Here is a 21,522-nt window from a genome sequence, read left to right as displayed (position 1 = left end):
TGATGTGGCAGTTAAATTGTACCTACGAGCTAATGGTTCAAGGACACAAAGTCCTGAAGAAACTTGCAGTGGGCTTTGTGCTCTTTTTAGCTTCCTAGGAAAGGGAGGAGGGAAAAAAAAAAAAAAAAAAAAAAAAGAAAAAAGAAAAAAAGAAAAAAGATATTTCTGCTCTGACCTTTCTTGCAGAGCAGATAACAGAACTGCAGCCTGAGCTAGTTTAGAGCAATTTGTCTCCAAAGAATTTTGTCCAGTTACCACTATATTTCTGGATCTCATTTCCATATTTAACTCTTTCATCTGCCCTGGCTTCACTGCTCCACAGTGCAAACCACTGCCAAGTCAAGATCCCCACCACATGCACCCGTGCAAAACTGCCAGGGCTAATGCTTTGCTCTGAGATCTCAAGCAGACCCTTGATACAAATAAGTAAGAAAGGGATCCAGTGGGTATAAGCACATAAATAACAAGCCCCATCACTCTTCTGCATCAGCAAAATCTGCAACCCAGATTTGTCCCTTTGCTTCTCCTCCATGGGGCCCCCCAGGGTGATGGAGCTGCTGAGCCCACAGTCCCCCACTAGCATTCTGCGAGCTCAACATGAGCCAGGGCTGGGGTGGCTTGAGCTGAGGAGATGAAATATGCATTCAACACCATCAGAGCCCAATCCCCAGATTGGAGCTCATTGAACGGATAGAGGGAGGAAAAAGAGGCAGTAAGAGAGGAAGGAGCTGCCCCAGCCTGGCCGTGCACCCCTCTCCAGCACCTCTCTTTCCCCAGAAAGGGGAATAAGTAATGTCTTCAGGTCTGCAGAGACCTAAAGATGTCCCTTTCTGGACACTCCATGGTGGGTTGGGGGGGAGAAACCAATTTACCTTCAGTTCTCTGTTCCTGCGTTACAGCGCTGATGGAGTTTGTAGAGTTGCTGTAGATAGCACAAATGCTGAGCATAATTTCTGATCTGCCTCCAAAACTCTCATCCTTGAGAGGAGTTGCCTGAGGTCCTGTGAATCCTGCCCTGGCAGCTCATGGTGGGGAGGTAAGAGTGGCCTTCCCTGGCTTCAGGTCCTTCAGATCCCAGCTTGAAGTCACAATGTTGGCAGCCAACCCTTGGATGGATGTGGGGCTTTGGGTCTGTTGAGGTCTCCCACTCCATCCTGGTTCCACAAGGCCACAGCAGCCCTGTGGACAGAGGGATGTTGAGCAAGAGGTTGTGGCCAGCATCTTCACCCACTCCACTCCTGGTTTTCCCACTGCCTTGAATGACACGGTCCCTGCTGAGCCACATTTTAAGCCTCACATGGGTCATTTAAACCAAAATTTCCTCCTCCCAGCTTTCAGATGCAACAGGATTCTCTGCAGCCAGGTTTCCCCTCTGCCATTAACCTTGGCCCTACATACGAGGCCACGGGAAATTGTAAATGGTTTAATTCTGTGTGGGAGCCTTCCAGCAGCTCTTTTATGGCTGTGTACTGGAGGGGGGTCTGGGCCAGCAAGGGAAGTGGAGCAGGCATGCGAGATGCTGTTGGAGGCAGCTGAGCACCCTGGATTTTGGGAGCAGGGAAGTTAAATATCCCTTTTTTTTGTTTATGGAACTGTATGAGCATTAAAGAGGAAAGGGAATGTAGGCTCTTCAGTTGGGTTAGGGCAGGTTGCAGATGTGACCACCAAAAAAGCAGGAGGTTCTGCAGCTTACCCACAGGCTCAGGGTACCTATGTGGGTGCTCCTGTAACTGCAGGGCTTTGCTTGCAGGAGCTGTGGCTTCCCATGTGAAGGTCAGGGATTTTGCAGATTGGTTCTTGTTCAAACAAATGGCTGGTGATGAAAAAGCCACAACTGCCCTTTTCACAGAAGCTGAGAGCTCTCAGTGCTGCTGGGCAGCTCAGGAGAGTGGCAGATGGAGAAGTACAGCTGATCCAAACCTTTGAAAAATTGGCTGCTATAGTTCATATTCCTACCAGAGCACTCTTGAGTAAAGTAAAAATTTATAAATATATATTTCTACATAGGCCATTTGGTGTCTTTATTATTATTTTTAAAGACATTTAGCAGCCTTAAAACAGGAAATTTAAATTTAGCTGGGATTTATCCCTTAACCAAGTATAGTTCATTCACCCTTTGTATAAAAATAGAGATAATTTTATGCCCATGAGATACATGCAGAGAAGCTCCACATGGGCAGCAGCTATTCCTGCCACTGAGGCTGGATCCAGCATTCCTGGGGCTGGAGAACATCTCATGCTGGGCTGGGCCAGAACAGGCAACAGGGCCCTGGAGGGAGCAGCTGCTGTTGCCCCAGAGCTTGGGAAGTCTCAGCCCATCCTTTATTGCTCAAACCACAGATGCTCAGGGAAAGTGTGGCAAACATTCCCCAGACTGGGCTCACTGAATGGGCAAAGGGAGGATGAGGAGGCAGTAGGAGAGGAAGGAGCTGCCCCAGCTTGGCTGTGCATCCCACTTCAGCACCTCTCTTTCCTCAGAAAGGGAATAAATAATGTCTTCAGGTCTGCAGAGACCTAAAGATGTCCCTTTCCGGACACTGCATGAGCTCAGGATGAGGGGAGACACTGATATGAGCCTAGGTTGAAGAAGGAGAAATAAACTCCCCCTTGTATGGGGAGCATAAACAGTATGGGTACAGTATTACTGTATAAACAGCATGGGAAGCTCAGAGGGAAAACGTGGCTCCTTGCAGCTTTCCAGGCTCTGCAAAGCTCTGGCCCGGTGGGACCTTCCTCCGTGCTGCCGGCATCCTTCCATCTCCTCTAGGCACTGGCATAATCTAAAGCACATTTAAGCAAGCAGTGGAGCAAAATGAAAGCTCTAAACAAACACATGGAGAAAAAGGGTCAATTCGGGCTCCTTTCTCCGTTGCTTGTGCAAAATCACTGAAAATGGGGTTTATTTTTCCACCCCCACCACCACCTCCCTGCCCCGCAGCCTGCTGTGCCAGCGCCCGCCGCAGCCTGAAGACCAACCTCTGCAAGTGGTGTGACTCCACACCCCCAACCTGTGAGGACAAGGTGTGCTACAGCAACTGCAACCTCAACTCCTACTGCGAGGACCCCTACGAGATCTGCGTGGCCATATGGTAAGTGGAGTGGCAATTGCCTCAGTGAGGGGGGGCGTGGAGGAAAAAAGGGGCTCATGGGGTGGCAGCTGGTGGGAAATGCATATGTGTGTAACCCTGATCTTCAATTATTGCCTATTAAACTAATTCAGGACTTTGTCTCCATTATAATCGAAATTACAATTTGCCCTATAATTAGTGCGGGTTTATTTTCTAAATAAATTAAACACTTAAGTGTCTGACACAAAGTATATCAGTTTTGCTATGGATCCCTAAACCCACATAAACGCCTGAATTTAGCTTTGCAGGATGAACCCACTGGGGGACATTACCAGCCCTGATCCCAAACTCAGGCTGGTTAAACCCCAGCTCATGTGCAGGGGTGCAGCCAAGGTCTGTCCTCATCTGGCTCATGGACACCTGAGCTGGTACCCATACTGGGATTCAACCCACTGGGCTTAATCCACCTCCTGCCTATCCCCTGGGAAAAAAAAAAATCAAAACAACAACAAAAGCTTTTTTGGTTCTTCTGGAGATGCCTGGAAGGGAAACACAATCTTGCATTTCAGGCCAAGCATGCACCACACCACTTGGCCCGGAAGAGTGCCTCCCCCTGCTTTTTGGTCCCCATCAGCAAAGCTGAAAAAAATGCCAAACCATCCATTTTGGGTCTTCCCAGAGTGATTTTCCTCCTCTTTCCCTTTTAATTTGGCTGCCAAAGTAAAAGCCAGCCAAGCACTTATCTCTAGGCTTTATCTCAACCTGCTAATTAGTGTGAAAGCTGTAGGCCCCGCTTCCAGTGGGAGTTTGCCTCAACATAATTGTTGCATTATGGACTTGAAAAAATAAAACAAAGCAAAACACAAACCCAACAAGAAACACAAACAAAGAAAATCCACCCCTTGTCCCCATATTCCCCTACACATGCATGGAGAAGCCACCTTCAGTCCTAGGTAGGCAGTCCAGCATCTTGCTAGGTTTTCCCACTGCCAGCTTACATGTCCAGGAAAAAGCAGGACCCCTGGATCAGAAACCCCCACACCAGGGGAGCAACCCCACAGCATCAGGTATTGGATGGGGTGAGACAGATGCCTCACATGCCACCCTGCAGCCTCCTCCCAGCATCTCCAACCTCATACTAAGTCCCATCTGGAGATTCAGATCCCTGCAGAGAGCACTTGCCCTCCAAGCCAGTGTCACTGCACCCTGCTCACTTGCAGAGGCATATTTGGATCATCTCTTGGAGCTAGTCCAGAGGAGGGCCACTGAGGTGATCAGAGGGCTGGAACACCTTTTCTACAAGGACAGGCTGAGACAGTTGGGGTTGTTCAGCCTGGAGAAGAGAAGGCTCCAGGAAGAGCCTTCCAGTACCTGAAGGGGGTGGATGAAATCTGGGGAGGGACATTTTACAGTGTTGTGGAGTGACAGGATGAGGGGGAAGAGTTTTAAGCTGAAGAAGGCTAGATTTAGGTTAGACATTAGGAAGAAATTCTTCAATGTGAGAGTGGTGAGACACTGGCACAGGTTGAGCAACCTGGTCTAGTGGAAGGTGTCCCTGCCCAGGCCAGTGGGGGTGGAATTAGATGGTATTTATCAACACTACGTGCCTTCCAACCCAAACCATCCTACAGTTCTATGAAAATCTGGCTATCAAAAAAATGGACAGCAAGGCATCCAAAGAGTGATACAGTCCTAATGTGTTACCACTCTGCCCAGTTGCTTCTTATCTTAATCACCATTTTTGGTGGTGGTGGCTGTTGATGGACAGATGAGCTTAAAGAACAGGTAGAGATGAAGTCTTGAGCCCAGCAAGGACAGCTCTGCCACACACTGAAATAAGGGAACTTCAGCATGCCAAGATGTGGCTATGCCAGGCCCTCTTGCCAAGCCCCCTTGTGTTGATCCAACACTGCCCAGCTCCATGGACACCTGGAGGTTTCCAGAAAGCAAATGCTCTGTGCTCATGGAGCTGGAGCACAACCAGAGCCAAACCTATCCTTTTGCTCTACATGGAACACAATCCCACAACTTCAACAGGAGCCCAATCTAGGTGCCAGAAACACAGCATATAAGAAGGACCTAACCTGGCTACTAGAGCACTGGTGGTTAGAAAAGCTCCAAGGGCAGGGACAATATGAAGCTATACCCAGTGCTATGAGCTGTGATTTTGAGTAACTGGAGTTTCATGAATGAGACTTCTTGGTATTAGGGCTTGAAATATTTCATCTGTTCTCACTGCACTTGCTGAATGCTTGGTGCACGGTTAAATGCAGTGCTCCCTCTTACCTCAATGGAAGGTGATGAGGTAGGACTGAAGTACTGGTGCATCCATGTCTGTGCTGAGCCCCAGCACTCCTCTGCCTCAGACCCGATGAGGACCAGGACATCACCGCCACAGGTTCCATTTGTAGTTGCTTGATGTCTCATGCCATGGTAACAACGCAGACACAGCCCTATGCTCACAGTCACATCGCCTTTGGGCTATAATTTGGCAGTTGCAAAGGTCAAGCTGTTTCTAGAAATAGCCTCAAGCAGAGACTGAAGGGCTCTGCTCCCACAGGTCACTGGAGGCAGGAGCAAATGGTCCTGCAAGGACAGGGTGTGACAACCAGCAATTAGCTCAGAGAGAGACTCCAGGAGATGAGATGGTGCTTTTGGCCTTCACCTGCACACATGGGTTGAGAGGAGCAGGAGAGAAGCAGGAGCTAAGTGGTGGCTGCTGAGCAGGAATTTTGGTCCCTATGGTCCCCTTCTCTCCTCTGCACAGATGAGGTTTGGTGAGGTTTGGGCAGCAGAGACTCCAGCCCCTCCTGAGCCAGAGGTGTTTGTACTGCAGAAAAGGTGACATTTGGGGGCTGGGGCGTGGCCTCATTCTGGAGGGTTTCCTTAAGACCATACAACCCCAGAACCTGTGGTGTTGGCAAAGGAGGAATGTTTTGCCCCAAATTCTATGCACAGCACTCAGGGTTGGCACTACCTCATTCAAGGGATTATTATGAACTGGTGAATTACTTACTGGAAACAAACGGAGTCTCTGGCTCACACTCTACTATTGGCATGTGCTAAACATTTCTCTTTTCACCATTTGGAAGACCTAAATGGCTTTAACAAAACCCCTCCAGCTAGAACTACACCAGAGCCACCACAAACAAGTTGTTCCCTACATGGCTTAAAACTATCAATCTTACAGCCTGGTTTAAGATGACACAGGTGACACAAAGGCTGAGCCACCAGACCAACGCTTTGTTGGTTCCTTTGGCACACACAGGAGACAGGACAATGAGAGCATCAGGATCAGCACGCTCTGCCACAACCCCCACCACCCCATCGAGAACCTCATGGTCCCCAACTACAACACCTCACGCTGCGTCATGAGCCACCAGCCCAGCGAGGAGGGGATCATCTACATCTGCGGCTGCGTGGACGAGCAAGAGTGCAATGATAAACTCATCTTTGAAAACCACACCAACGGTGAGTGCTCGTGTTAATGTCATTTACAGGGGGAGCAGCACCTGAAGTTAATGACAAATAACTTCTCTTTCCAATAGAGTAGGAGACCCAGTGCCAGAAGTAGCGCTTTCAGCGTTTTCGCTGACCTCCGTATGTAAAAATTTGGTAAAATTGGTACTTGTTACAGAGCAGAGTGTTTTTTCTGTGGTTAAACCATTCCTCCCAGCAATGCCTCCAGCCTTGGTCTGGAAACATCAGGAGGCAGGAAATCCACCGTATCTCTCAGTGCCCTTCAGCACAGGGCAAATCAACCAGGGAACCCAGAAGTTGATGTAACCCAGCATGATCAATGCTCTGAAAGCTTTAAATAATTTGTGATGGAGCAAATCCTGCCCTGGCACACCCACAGGAACCACCAGTGTCCCCCATGCCTGCAACCCACAGAGGTGAGCAAGGCTTGGCACTTCTGTAGATGCCTCTGCAGGTGGCTGGAGATCCTACAGGAGCTGTAAATCCACAGGGGGGAAAACTAAGAGGCAGCTTGGTTTTGCATCTTGGGAGGGTCGCATATTTTGAAATGCATCCAGAGAGATCCTGAGCCTTTGGGGGCTTGTCCAAACCTCCCTAAATCCAAACAGACCAGGTTTGTCCAAGTGTCCATCAAAAACCTGACCCATAACAAAAGCAAGCAAAACCCCTCTGATTTTCCATAATTACTGAGAAACAAGATATCGAAAATGCGCCTAAACATAATCTGCAAGTCAGCAGCATGGCTTCTCCTGCAACACAAAAAAACCCCCCAAAACAAACCAACAACAAAACCCGTGTGTGGGGGGGAGGAAATCACATAAAATGCAATTTCTCAGAACAAACAAGCCAGTTTTAATGAAGGCAAAAAATGCTAAATGTGGCAGTTCTTTGCTGGTTGTGGAGCCAAACATAGCAGGTACACAAACTTCTAGGGAAAGACAGTCAAATCCCAAAGCCAGTGCTGGGATCTGTAATTTCACACAAAACTGACAGCTGGCTCATTGGCAATGCCACCCCCACCCAAGGCTCCCACCAGAGAGCCACCTCCTGCCAGCCTGCACCTGAGGCACTGAAACTTGAGGCAGAACAGTGTGGGCCTTAAAAAAATGAACTCTCAGACTTGGTTTGTGGGACCCCAGACTCAGAGACCCCATTGTTACATCCTTTTTTTTTTTTATTTAAAAGATCATTTGTATTTCAAATATTATTGTACTATCATCTTCAGTGGTGTAGAGAAAGGCTGAGAAAGGACATACCTAATACAGATGAGCATTTCTCCAGCAGCTGAAGCAGGCAGAATTTTTTTCCCATTTCTTGATGGGACCTTAAACCCTACTTTCAGGTTAGGCCTGCAGGGGGTCCCATCAGAGCTCAGAGATGACCCTAATGAACCCATGGAACCCATTAGACACCTTGTGAAGACCCTAGGTAGAGTCCACTCCACCCCTATGCCAGCTAATCCTGGCTCTGGAGTTCCACCTCCCCCAGCAGGGATGGAAAGACCCACACAACAATGCTCAGCAAGACTTGAGTTTACAAACCCACAGCTGTCACCAGAGAAACTACATTTGCTCTTCCCTGGAAATGGTCTAAGTTATGCTGCAGCCGCTCAGTATCCAAGAAGGAAGGGGCATCCTCTAGAAAGAATTTACTAAAGTTGTGTTAACTTCCTATTTTCAGGACTTGGGCATGCAGCTGCCTTAAAAATATCTTCTCTTCCTTCAGAGTTTCAGAGATGGGACCTTAAGCACCGGGTAAATCCATTAAAGCTGTAGGTGATATCCAAGCCTACTGCTTTCCAAAATAAACATATTCCTGAGTTAGTTATTGATTTATATCAGTCTTGGTTGATCTTGTGGTTTGAACCTGATGCCTATTTTAGAAACACTTTCACAGCCTTGAAGAAATTAGCTGCAGCACATTTTTTTGAAATTTGCCAAGGAAAATAGCTAAACGCTCTGTTTTTCCAGAACCTGAATTATGATCTGCACACACTGAGGTCAAGCAGTGAGAGTTTTGCTTATGGAATGATTCTTATCCCTCTTCCCCTGGGTTATTATACTTGGCAGAAAAAACCTCTGAGTAAGATTTTACTTGAATATCTCTACTGAAGTCAGCATGTTTATTCCAGGAATCATAAACATCAAAGGAACAGACAATTATACGTTGTGTGAGGGACAGGGCGCTTTGTGTGCTCCCCCTGATGATCTGAAGGCTGACAGGGGTTTAGAAGAAATAAAACAAAAGCAGCCATGCCTGCTTGGCTGTTCGGTTGGCAGGGGTGGGTGTTGTAACCCCAGCACTGGCAGGCAGCACTGATGCTCCTTCACTCATTACTGTGCAGAGCATCCCGGTGTTCCCTGGGGATGCACAAGTCCTGTGCTCTTCCCACCCCTCGCCAGCATCCCTCTGGGCTCTCCACGTGCCACAGGGCTCCAGCAAAGTCCCCCGCCTAAACCCCCTCAAATCGTTTGCTCCACCCAAGCCTTGCCTGACCTTTATCCCTCTCTTCCTTCCACCCTGGCTACTCTCACCTTGAGCATGGGCAGTGCTCAGGAGCTGCCAAAGGCCACCAGATCCATTTTGTCGGCACCACTGGGCCTGGTTTACACTGGATGGTGTCCTGGACCTTTTTGCCTGATAAATGGAGCACCCTCACCTTTGCTTTCCTCCCCGCAGGCTACTCCATGCTGCAGAGCAAAGAGGTGATCCCGGTGGCCGCCATCAGCCTCCTGCCCCCACTGCTGGTGGCAGTGATGGTGACGGTGACATTTTACCTGTGCCGCACGCAGAGGCGGCGCAAGAGAACCAAGGCGTGGGGGGGGAAACCGGGCCGGCCCCCGGTGCTGCCGGAACCGGGGAGATCCGCCGAACAGGAGGAGAAGTTGTCGGTGCTGATGGACGAGAGCCCGGGCAGTGCCAACCCCGCCTGCGCCGGCAGCCGCCCCACGGAGCTACTGCCCATTGAGCTGGACGAGATGGTGGGCAAAGGGCAGTTTGCTGAGGTGTGGAGGGCCAAGCTGAGCCACAGCCGCTCAGGGCAGTACGAGACAGTGGCTGTGAAGATCTTCCCCTGCGAGGAGTACTCCTCCTGGAAGAACGAGAGCCAGATCTTCACCGACGCCAGCCTGAAGCACGACAGCGTCCTGCGGTTCCTCACGGCCGAGGACCGGGGCGCGGGTCCCCGCCGGGAGTACTGGCTCATTACTGCCTACCACAGTCGGGGCAACCTCAAGGACTACCTCTCCCGCCACATCCTGAGCTGGATGGACCTGCAGAAGATGGCGGGCTCCTTGGTGAGCGGGGTGGCCCACCTCCACAGCGACTACACCGCCTGCGGCAGGCCAAAAATCCCCATCGCCCACCGGGACATCAAAAGCACCAACGTCCTGGTGAAGAGCGAGCAGGAGTGCGTGCTCTGCGACTTCGGCATTGCCATACGCCTCGACCCTTCCCTGACAGTGGATGATTTTGCCAACAGCGGGCAGGTCAGGATGACCCCACTGGCCCCCTCCTGCAGGGGACCCTTTTCAAACCATCCTTCATCACCTGTGGTCCCAAATCCTCTCCCATCCCTGCTGATACCTCTGTCTTCTTTGTGGGTAGGTGGGCACCGCCAGGTACATGGCCCCAGAGGTTTTGGAGTCCAGAGTGAACCTGGAAGACCTGGAGTCTTTCAAGCAGATGGATGTCTACTCCATGGCCCTCGTTTTGTGGGAAATGGCCTCCAGATGTGAGGTGGTAGGAGGTAGGATTATCACACCAGGGTTGCTGCTTGCCTTTTTGCTCCCTTCCTCCCCATAAGGGACATGGCTCACACTTGGTGTCCCCAGCAGTGGCACAGAACCCGATCTGGGGTGGCTTGGGTCTCTGCAGGAGAGCTAAGAGCTGGCAGCAGATCCTCCCCATGGCTGCCTGCCCTGTGTGCTGCAGCTCAAGGAGGCTGCCTCAGTGGCCAGGATCAGGATGAGACCCTAGGGGGTTCATCTGGTCCAGCCCCCGCTCAAAGCCAGCCAGCACCAAGTCAAATCTGAGTCAGTGCTGGCAATGCAAAGCAAACTAAGCAGGGAGAGCCAAAGCTGCCTCCCTCTCCTTGACCACAGGCACTTGTTGGTTGGGTTTTGTTGTTGTTTTTTTTTCAGAAAACAACAGTGAGTTTTTGTTGCAACAGGGACTCACAAACTCCAGCCTCCAACAGAGCCACATCCTGGCATCTGAAATTGCATCTAGCAAAGCATTTAATTAACTGCCCTGCTGTTAGCCCTTGCCTGCCCTTCTGCCTGCTCCCTTCCCTCCCCTTTTTAAGCTCTCTCTGGTTCCTTCCCTACCTCACCTACTTGCAATGCAAGCCCCTAGAGCTGCAAGAAGCTCCATCCCCCAGCAAGAAAGTTCCCCCAGCTGCCCCATATGTCCCACGCTCAGCAGTGGGAGAGCCCTGCATGGCTCAGAGGCCCCTGGTGTCCTTTGCTCCCACGCCAGTAACCCAGAGCATCCTCCCACACTCTGATTTCATTTGCATTTGCATCCCAGCAGGAGCTGGCAGGAACCAGGGTGGCCTCTCACCTCTGCAACAGGGTTTCTCCTTGGCCTCCCACCACAATGGGGTTACTTTCTTGGAAGAGTTACTTCTGCTCTAACCCAATCCCTGCCCACAGCAGGAATCTGGATACTGGTACTGTGGCTACCTCTCCCATTTTTCACCCGTGCAATGCATTTTACATGCTCATAGTATGTCTCACCCAAAGGCAGACCAAGCCCTTTGTAATCCATCTCCTGGGTTCTAGAAGGTGGTCAGATGGTTCCTCAGCCCTGTGTCTGAAAACATCTACATTAAAACCCAGCACTACATTTCTGTTTGAATTCTAAATTGTCTCCAGAATTCTTCCTTTTTGCAAATTGAGGGGAAAAAAAAAAAAAACCAAAAAAAACAAAAACCCAACAACAACAAAATAACCACAGTTATTCTCAACTGGTGAACCACAGCAAAAAAGGCAATGCATGAAAAACATCCTGTAACGCTGCTATTGCTTCCTTGCAGAGGTAAAGAATTACGAGCTGCCTTTTGGGTCAAAAGTCCAGGAGCAGCCCTGTGTGGACACCATGAGGGACATCGTGCTGCATGGCAGAGGACGCCCCGAAATCCCAAGCAGCTGGCTGGTACATCAGGTAAGCTAAGAGCAGCTGGTTCAGAAAGGTGCAACCCATTTTGTCTCACTTCAGTAACCCAGCCTAAAAACCATGACAGCTGTAATCAAAGCAAGAGCAGGCAGATCTCCTAGACCATTCTTACAGCTATTTCTTGGCTGGCTGAGCCCACAGAAGCCCCACAAGACCCAGTTCCCTGGTGTTTAAAAGCCATCAGCCAGGGGTACAGTAAAATCAGATATCAAATAAATTGCCCTGATCAGGAAGAGTTATGAATGCCAAGTGAATGGAATTCAGTTATCTTGCAGATAACAGCAAAATAGAGCATTTCAATGCAAATTATCCTCATGGAATAGTAAATCACTCAAGTCACCACATTTGTCCCATAACCACCATATCCCGAAAGCTCTGGCATGGGAAACACATGGTCCCTCACACAGAGCCATCTCACAGCAGATGGGAGGAAAAGGGAGGATGGGAGGAAAGTTAATCCAGCTTCCTCCCTCTTGGTTGTGGAGATTTCAAGCACGAAATTACCTCCAACACGAGAAGCCATGGCATGGCATGTGAAAAAAAATCAATTACATTTTTGCAATGAAAGCCAAAATGGGAAGCATCTCAAGTGAAACAATCTGGAGCCATGCATGAAACTGAGAGCAGGGAACCTGCTAAGCACAAGACTTCAAGATGAAGTTTTTCAACAGCCTTCAGCTCAGAGGATCTGAGGAAGAGCATTTCAGCACATAAAGTTTAACACAGCCCTCTAGAATATAGGTATTTCAACAATTAATAGAAATGCCCTGTTAAAACCATCCCTGTGCACACCCAGACCAACCAGCTCCAGAAACAGCTGCCTCCTGGTCTTGATACAGTCCTCTCTCCCCCATGTCCAGTTCTTTCTTCCATGCACTCAGGACACAAGGGGTACCGAGCACCTTGACCATGATTTTCAAATCTTGCTTGTCTTTGGCACTCCTTAAATTTCACATATGTTGTGGAAAGACACCATCCACTGATCAACAATTCAGTTCATCTGAAAAACAAGATGAAACATTGACCCTGGTGACCCACAGAGCCTTGCAGTGTTCAGCACATCATTCTGCAGCATTCCTCCCAAACCACACTACTACTGCTTCTTCTCTGCCTGCCTGGCATATAAAGCCAGGATTTTCAAGAAGAAAGATATAATTTCATCATCCTAGACGGCCACGTGTTCCCTACAACATCTCCTCTCAAAAGCATTTTTGCCCAAACACTCACAACTGACCTGACCAACCACAGCTGCAAACAGCATCAAACGAATCTGTGGGTTTCTGAGGGACCATCAGTGAGTTTATCAGCCAGCAAGTCCACTGCTGAAATTCATCCAGTCTTTTTTCTTGATGAAGGCGAATACTGGAACTTCAATCAGCATTGTTATACAATTGAAACCTTTGAATACTCATCCAGACACTCACCTCCCAGAGTCTCTGATACAAAGTGTGAAACCACGGGAAAAATATAAAGAGGCATGAGCTGTCAAAAATCACACTCTGATAGTCTGGCCATAACTGCTCCATTTGCTGAGCTGAAGAAGGGCTGACAGCAAACACCTCTGAAAAATAATGTTGCTGTAGTTGCACATAAACAGAGCAAGGCTTGTAAGGTGGTAACTTTTATTTGACCACCTGATATTCACTGGGGAAGAGGAACAGAAGACACGTTGTGTTCCTCAAAGGTTTCCTTTTCTTAGTTGATGTAATAAACATCTCCTTACAAGCCTGGGTCTACATTTTGTGCCTAGTCTCCCCGGGCTGCAGAATAAGGCAGCACCATCTGCTGGGAAGCAGCAGAAAGCCACCAGTTTGTGCCACTCCTGGGGTCAAGGGCTTCCTACAGGAGGAAAGTGTTGGGTACCACGAACACCAGTTGTTCACCTGAACAGAAGTCCCCACAGACATTTCCACTGATGCCAATTCTCCAAATGCTACTTCCGCACTGCAGCCATCAGGATCAGCCTCAGTCAAGCAAGGATCCAGGATACTGGCCACAGTTTAAGATTTTCAGCAGACATAAGCATTAATTTCCCTGACACAGGGGACTCACACAGTGTGCTGCCCATTAGCAGCTCCAGGGCAACCACTCACAAGGCTGCACAATAAAGCCCATTCAAGACATATGTCCCCAAAGTTTCCCAGATAACTTAAAAACACTGAGCATATGCTTCTACCTCACTTCACACCCCACAACAAATTTAAAAAAAAAAAAAAAAAAAAAAAAAAGTGGTTATTTAGCCCAGGTAAAATTTCTGACTCTGGTTCATGAAGCAGCTGAACAGCCTGTGGTACTGCCACAACCAAAGGGCTGGTGCAGGACAAGCAGGAGCAGTGGGACCTTAAGTCAATATTGCCACTGAAAATATACTTTGTAAAAAAACTCAGCATCCTTTGGAAATCTGAGGTATTAAATGCAAAACCCAAACTAAATCCCATTTTGTGAGGGTAACAAGATGTTCCTATCATACCATTCAAAAGAGCATCATCACTACTTACAAGACAAACTGCAAAGAAAAGTCACCATTTCAGGGCAACAGAAGCACAGAAACTAATGACTAAACTATATGACAGTGCCATGTTCTATTTGACAAAAGGCTTATTTTAAAAGCTTCAGCTAAGCTAGCTCATTTTTCCATGTTAATTATCCTCAAATCCTTTCAACCAGGCTAATGAGTGACATAAGAAGTGCTAAAACACCATCTGTCAGTTTTACTGTACAATCCTGTTCTCTCTCATCTGTGTCCATCATGGAAGATTTGGTACAATGAACCTTAGAAGAAGGCAGCAAGTTCAGAGGAAGCTGCTGAAGGACAGATGACACTGATGTTACATCTCTAGCATTTCCTCTTGTGTTGGTCCATATGAGACTTTTGTGTTGTCTGAATTGCAAATTAGGAAATATACAAAAAATGCCGAAAACCATGAAGCATTATTTAGAATAATGATTTTTTTTCCACTGTGTTGCAATCTTGGTTCAAAATTATGCAAAAAGCAATAGTGCATGATAGGAATTACATGGGCAAAGGAAGGTTCCACATAGCTTCTGGTGCTAGCTGCATAATTACCTTAAGAGTGGGGAAAATACCAGCCAAACGTTGCCATTTTCTTTCCAAGACCAGTCATTTTCTTCTATTGGGACTCTTCAGATCACTTCTTAATTGGAAAAAAAAATGTATTACTGGGAGGCATAACCACTGTTAATGAGAGGAAACAAATGTGCTCTGGAGCATGCTTAGTACCACCCAGTTCCACCTAACCCAGGACACTGTTTTGTGGTGAGAAAGCAAAGTTCAGCTGCACATTGCAATGACTGGCACAATGCACCCTTTCAGAAAGCTGCTTATTTACAAAGTTTAATTCCAGACTTGCCTTTAACTTCCTCCATCCCCTTCATCCAGGTTTAACAGCCAGGGCATAGGTTGAAACCCAGAGACCTGGTCCTCAGGGGCCAGCCTGCAGGTCACCATCTGCACCCCTCTACTGCCCCTTCCTGAGGATGCTCTGCTCTGAGTGGGCAAGGCTGAGACAGGAGATGGAGAGGGCCCATTTCCTTCTGGCCCCAAGCTCAGGCCCACAGTCAACACAAATGAATTTCCAGGGAGCATGGGAAGTGCTTGGGAGCAGCTGCTCCAACACAAGCAGTGCCAGGAATGCCCCATCTTACCAAGGCTGTTCCCTCCTATGCTTCAGCTTGGCCAAAAGGAGCATTTCTGCAGGAAGCTGTCAAAAGCATGGTTAAAACAGCGACTGCTTTCAATCAGCTTCCAGCTCCTTTTCTGCCTTCAGATCTTAATTCCAGACCTTCTGATTGCAGGGGATGCGTTTCCTGTGTGACACCATCACCGAGTGCTGGGACCACGACCCCGAGGCTCGGCTGACCGCCCACTGCGTGGCCGAGCGCTTCAACCTGATGGCACAGATGGACTGTGATGACATCCTCAACAACAACACGGATAACGAGGCCAGCAAAACAGCTTCTCCAGGAGGGGACCACCAGGACAGTGATGGGAGCAGAAACATGCAGTGACACAGCAGGCAAAATGCCTCCATCGTGGGAAATGAGAGGATAAGCTAGAAGCTTTTAGCTCATGGGGAAAAAAAAACCAAAACAAAACCAACCTCGCCCCATTTTTCAAAATGGAAGTAGGATCCAGTACATAACTTATTTATAAGATTTGTTTTCTCCCATAGATACACTGAACTGTGGAATCAATACTTTGGTTCAAGCGCAACATTATATATGAACTGATTTTGTACCTTACTTCAAATGTATAATGATGCAAAGCATTCTTTTTAATGTTTTTTAAAAATATAATGTTTAACCTTTTATTAATAAGCACCTGAATTCCATTTCTATCTTTTTAAGTCCTGTATTGCCACCATGAGCATCTCTTCTAGCTGTTTACTCTGCAGAGACCAAGACCATTTTCCATTTTTAGTGGCCTCCACACACACAAAAATTCTGTTTTAGCAGTAGAAAAAATTATTTTTCTGTAACACACACTCAGTGGAAAAAAAGCTGGTACCCAGGATAATTGTTAATTTATCACAGTTCTTAAGTCACGAATACCCAATAATCCAGGTTGCACAAGACTGATTTGCTGCAAATCCAACACACCTTTTTTAACTGAGGAATTCCTGGGTGTACTTGATAGTTCAAGGTGGGAGTGAGAGGTTTCTTAAGTCACCAGTGCAGACACTGCTGTTCTGCTCTCACAATATCCAGACAACTTTTTCCTGTATGAGCCCACTTTCCAGCTACCTCTGTCCAATGGATTCATGCCACAGTAACACCATCAACACAAACGTGTTGGTTAATTTTTCTTGCAACTCCTTCACACCCCTCTGCTGTGTTACTCAACCTGAAGAAACATGATCAGGTAGAACCAGGAACTTTAATCCCATAACCACCAGACCAAGCCAGGATGCCTCACTCGAGAAAAAGCAAGTAAGGAAAAGGTAAGTTATACCTCGCTCTGAACCCTGGCAAATCTCAATCCCTCCACCCTTGCGAGCAAAAGGTAATAAAAACCTGCAAGCCTGGACACTCACCTAAGCAGAGGTATTTCAGGTTATGCTGTGTTTGCCAGCACACAGCTTCATGGTTCAATCCTTAGAAGAGAGGGGAAAGGAGACAACCATACACCAGCCATGAGCTTCCTACAGCCCAGGCTTCCATACTGTGGAGCAGGGAAGATCTGCAGGGCTGTTCCAGCTCACTAAAATGCACAGCTCTGACAGCATCAGCCCATGCAAACAGCTTTTGCTTCCACCTCTTTGGACTGTTTCCACAGCTCCTAAATTAAAAGCCTGCAACAAATCTGTCTCTCATCCCTTTGAAGGGCAGAAGGAGGAGGAGTTAGGTTGCAAGAAAACCAAATAAAAAACTCTTCAGCTACCACATACAAGTCTCTACCTGCAACTGTGACTATACTTTTCATTTTAGGGACATGGTTTAGTGGTGCATTATGTTTATGGTTGGACCCAATGAGCTTAAAAGTCTTTTCCAGCCAAAGTGATGTTATGATTCTCACCAATTCCCAGCTTGGCTGCTACCTCCTGATTTTTTTGAAGTTAATCCCCTTCTCTTGAAGAACAGCCTTACCAGTTCATCATAAAAACACCCTTTGTCCACCCATCTTACTTCAGTCTCATTTATTTAATACATTAATTATTGCTTTATTGTCTCCATGCACAGGAGGAACAGAGAGCACGGGGCAGCTTGTGCAACATGGAGATAAGAAAGCAGAGGAACCCACTGAGCTTCCCTGAGGCTGTCTGAGCTTTCCTTCGCATAACAGTCAGTGCAGAACTTCCCCTACTAAGTTTTGCACGAAGCTGTTTGGATGTACCACAGATGACAATGGTTACTTATTCTTCCAAATTCAATGCAAGAAGCTTTAAAAAACATTCTGACCTGGCCTTCTACAGATGACTGGGACAAAGGGGGGGAAAATAAAATTAAAAAAATCATCCCGTACAAATCAGACACTGAAGGCTGCAACTTCAGTTCAAATGGCTGAAATCCAAATTCTCCTCGGGAGACAGACTTGATCCTAGGCTTATATTACTAAGTTTATATTGTAGAACAGTAAGAAGTTTCCTTTTCATTTTAGTGGAGCCCAATCAAACTAATAAGACAGAAGGGAACATAAACCTAAATCCTACGTTGCCACTGTGGTTGTGGCAAATATCTACAAAGGAAGCAGCAGTGACTCCTTCCCTTTGCTCCAGAAGGTACAAGAGGGAAACAGCAGTTGTGCAAGAGAATTAGAGTTAAAAATATATACATTAGTCTATAGGGTGCTTGCAACTCTCAGAAGAATCACATAAGATTCTTACAACTTAAGCTCAATATTCATCTAGAATTTTATTAAACTGTTTTCAACTATACTTTGCTTCCAGAAGTAACTAGAAATTTACACTGTAACTAAATCCACATTGTGAAGAGGTCTGAGCAAAGGAAAGCTTTACCTTCTTTTTTTTCTAGCAGCCCCCCCCCATGCTAAAAGAAATGGTTTAAAGTATTTCACAAGACGACTTCTTCAGTGCTGGGTCTATTTTTACACAACAAAATTAGTAATAGCTTTCTCAGTGTGAAACCACAAGCATACCAGATGAGGGTGGAAGAAAAATAACTTGACTAATAATATTATATATGGAACACAAATGGGTTTATGGTCAACATGGGAGCTTTTCAGTTTGTTTTACAGCTATCACCTCGACAAATTCCCAAATCCAAATTTTCAGCAGAGCTCAGTGACTCAGAGCTCAGTCAGAGGTCTCTATTTTAATAAGCACAAGTCTGATCCCTGGAGCATACTCAGCTGATAAAGGTCTGGTTTCTGCTCTGATCTTGCTGGACCTTGCACCACAGCCCTTGATGTTTAGAAAAAATCTGCCATGTGACACAGAAAAAACCCACCTATGAAACACAGAGTGTTGTTAATTTATCTTCTGTGCTCTATCACCCCAGTTTGGTGCAGGTACCAATGAGCCATGATCACCACTGTAATTCCTACCCAAAACCCCAGAGGTTGACAAGGAGCACATCCCAAATGTGCCACAGACCCAGAAACAAGAAGGAACTAATCCCACTGTTTTCATTTTTATTTTTATTCCTGGTTAAACATGAAAATGCTCAATGGATGTCCAAAACTAACACAACAGGATGGCTGTGTAGAGTATCACAAACAAGACAGCAGGGCCTAAAACATTCATTTGCTGGAGAATAAAGTTACTGCTCAAGTGCATAGTGCCAAAATATCCTGCTTTAAGGGCCAAGGAAAGCCCAGACAGACACATCTCCAGCATAAAAGATAACAAAAGCCTACTCTTCCTGGTCACTTGATCTCTATGAAAGCAGACAGAACAAATGAATCATTTTGTAGTTTTATTATCCCCACCCCCAATTCTCACAAACTATGAATCGCATTGAGATCTCAGTGCATTTCACAGGGAAAAAAAAACCAAAAAAAAAGTAAAAGAGGATCAAGATAGTTGTGCATAAACCCAACTTTTTGTTTTGTTTTGCAGAATTTACAGTTTGTGTTGAAAGTTAACATGGTTATTTAAACCTTCTGATGCATTCTTACACTGGGATCTTCTCCATGGAAAACATCTTACCAGATCACACAGTTGAGTTCTCATGATGCTGGATCAGGTGCAGCCATTGCCATGGCTGGGAAGTGGCAGATAATGTTATATACACTGATTGGAAGACTACATCAGAAGAAAAAACAGAGTAAGGCACCACTGTTGGAAAAATTAAGGTAGCTTGTAGTTACAACAATAACGAAAGCCATAATAAGTACTATTCTTAATTGCCAGCAATTCTTAGCCTTCAATAAAATAGTTATAAAAAAACCCAAAGGATGTTTGTACCTGAATAGTTTCCTGATATCTGATTGTGTTTCAAATCAATACCCAGTCCTCAGCATAATCAGCTTTTTTTTTTTATGGTAAGATAAAAACCAGAAGCTACAGTCCATGTATTCACAGGTCACATTTCACGGCTTTGTTCTGAATAACACCATAGAAGAAAAAACCAAAACAATCCAAAGGACAGTTTGTAACACTGATACTTCACCTTTGAGACGATTAGATGGGCAGAGAAATTTAAATACAAAATTGTACGTTTTCTGTTCATTTTGAAAGCCTTAGTCCTCAGCAAAGGAAGGTGGAGGAGGAAAAAAGGCCAAACCTCATAACATTATAACATAAGAAAATTCAGAGTCACTCAAAGAGATTTAATAAAATTAGGAGTTGAAAAGTGTTCAAATTATTTCTCCAATTCAAGTCAATTATTTCAAGTATATTAAAATGTTTCAGAGGAAAAATTTCTCCGCAGTTACAATTCTAATTGCTTTTATAAATCCATAAAAAAGAAAGGTAGTCTCTACACATATCCCATATTCTTCCAATGCATGCACACGTTCTCTCTGAAGAAAAAAAAGTCATCGTGATCCAGTTGTTTCTTAACACTGATTTCAGGCACATCTTCCAAACACCCTTCCAGTTTTCACTGGAAAGGATAATCACTGGGCATAAAAGCAGCAATATTTTGTTGCTGTTGTCTACATGGGTACTAAGCAGGTTTCAGTTATTAAAGAGCTTGGTGCAGATTCTGAAAAAAGTTCCCATGTCACTCCAAAATCCAACAGTTCCTTCTTCTCTTAGGCAGCTTTTGCAATCAGATCTACTTAGAAGAATCTTACACAATTCAGATAAAATCTCTTGGATCATAGAAAAAGCAAGTTGCTTGAATGTACCAGTCAAGTTTGTCTCTACAACTTTTTTTTTAATAGCTTTAAAGTGCCCTAGTATATTTATTTATGCTCATTTAAACTTTCACAATTACATAAAAAGGGGACACTCAGTGTGATTACTGTGTTTTAATAGACAGAGGAAAAGGAGAGGAAAATCAGAAACTCATTTTAAAGCAGCTGTTTTAGTTAGTGTCCATTTGCTGAGTTTGCACAGCAGAGGCTGTTTTCCAGAGGGGTTTATGATAAACCCAGCCATCTCCCTGCAATTTGAAGAGAAAATAGTTAAAATAAAGACACTGCCCCAGGGGAATTCCCTTCACACAATCATTAGACGGCCATGGAAATCAGAGGGACATAGCTTATACCTTTAACTCCCACAGATTAAGACACAGAGATCAGTGCTGCAGACTTCTGAGACTACTTCAGAACACATATGGAGCCATAACACTCTCTGGGAATTGACTGCACTTGTAATTAACCCAGACAGAAAGCCACTACTCTCAACTCCATGATCCAAATTACTTTAAAAAGTCAAACAAGGCAGCTATATAGGATTATCAGCTTTATGCAGCCCAAATGCTCACCCAGAAATTAAGTAGCTCAGGATTACATTTATACATTTTCTGAGTAGATCTGTATCTCAGATTAGCAACAGAATTTCACCTCTTCTAAACCTAGATCCTAAGAATAAAAATATCTAAATCAAAGCTCATCATATTAGCATAGCCTTGGAGAACATAAAAACTTTACTGGAGCTCAAAGATACTCTAAAAAACAAAACTAACAAACAAGAAAGACACCTTCTTAGCCTATGTTTTAAACCCTTGCCAGACTACAGATATGGGAAGAAGTTACATTACTGCAATTTAACAGATAAAGCTTTCACTACAGGGAAAATTTAAACTGCTATAGCATAGATTTAAGTTTAGTCCTCCCCTCTTGCATGGGGCTCAGCAAATCTCTACACAAGCAGGGTCTCATCATCTGGATCACAAGGAAAGCCTGTTTCAAAGTTATCATACCTGC

General features: G+C 45.9%; 2 protein-coding genes across 2 annotated transcripts in view; one reads left to right on the top strand and one right to left on the bottom strand.

The window, feature by feature from the left end:
* LOC103531434 (TGF-beta receptor type-2) overlaps window positions 1–15,843 on the top strand; it is a 31,471-nt gene extending 15,628 nt beyond the window's left edge. Inside the window, exons 2-7 of the mRNA XM_008497078.2 lie at window positions 2,939–3,089; window positions 6,337–6,539; window positions 9,228–10,036; window positions 10,155–10,296; window positions 11,587–11,714; window positions 15,543–15,843. Of these exons, the coding sequence (XP_008495300.2) occupies window positions 2,939–3,089; window positions 6,337–6,539; window positions 9,228–10,036; window positions 10,155–10,296; window positions 11,587–11,714; window positions 15,543–15,755 (1,646 nt within the window). The 3' untranslated portion in view covers window positions 15,756–15,843. The remainder of the gene's footprint in view (window positions 1–2,938; window positions 3,090–6,336; window positions 6,540–9,227; window positions 10,037–10,154; window positions 10,297–11,586; window positions 11,715–15,542) is intronic.
* A 2,977-nt stretch (window positions 15,844–18,820) lies between these two features.
* The window catches only part of OSBPL11 (oxysterol binding protein like 11), a 39,092-nt gene continuing 36,390 nt past the window's right edge, over window positions 18,821–21,522 (bottom strand). The window contains 1 exon segment of the mRNA XM_030454728.1: window positions 18,821–20,756. Coding sequence (XP_030310588.1) covers window positions 20,679–20,756 — 78 coding nt within the window. The 3' untranslated portion in view covers window positions 18,821–20,678.

This window comes from Calypte anna, chromosome 7 (genome assembly GCF_003957555.1).
Source record: "Calypte anna isolate BGI_N300 chromosome 7, bCalAnn1_v1.p, whole genome shotgun sequence".
In the NCBI taxonomy this organism is placed as follows: domain Eukaryota; kingdom Metazoa; phylum Chordata; class Aves; order Apodiformes; family Trochilidae; genus Calypte; species Calypte anna.
Note: the sequence above shows the minus strand (reverse complement) of the source record. Positions and strands in the feature narration are given on the sequence as shown.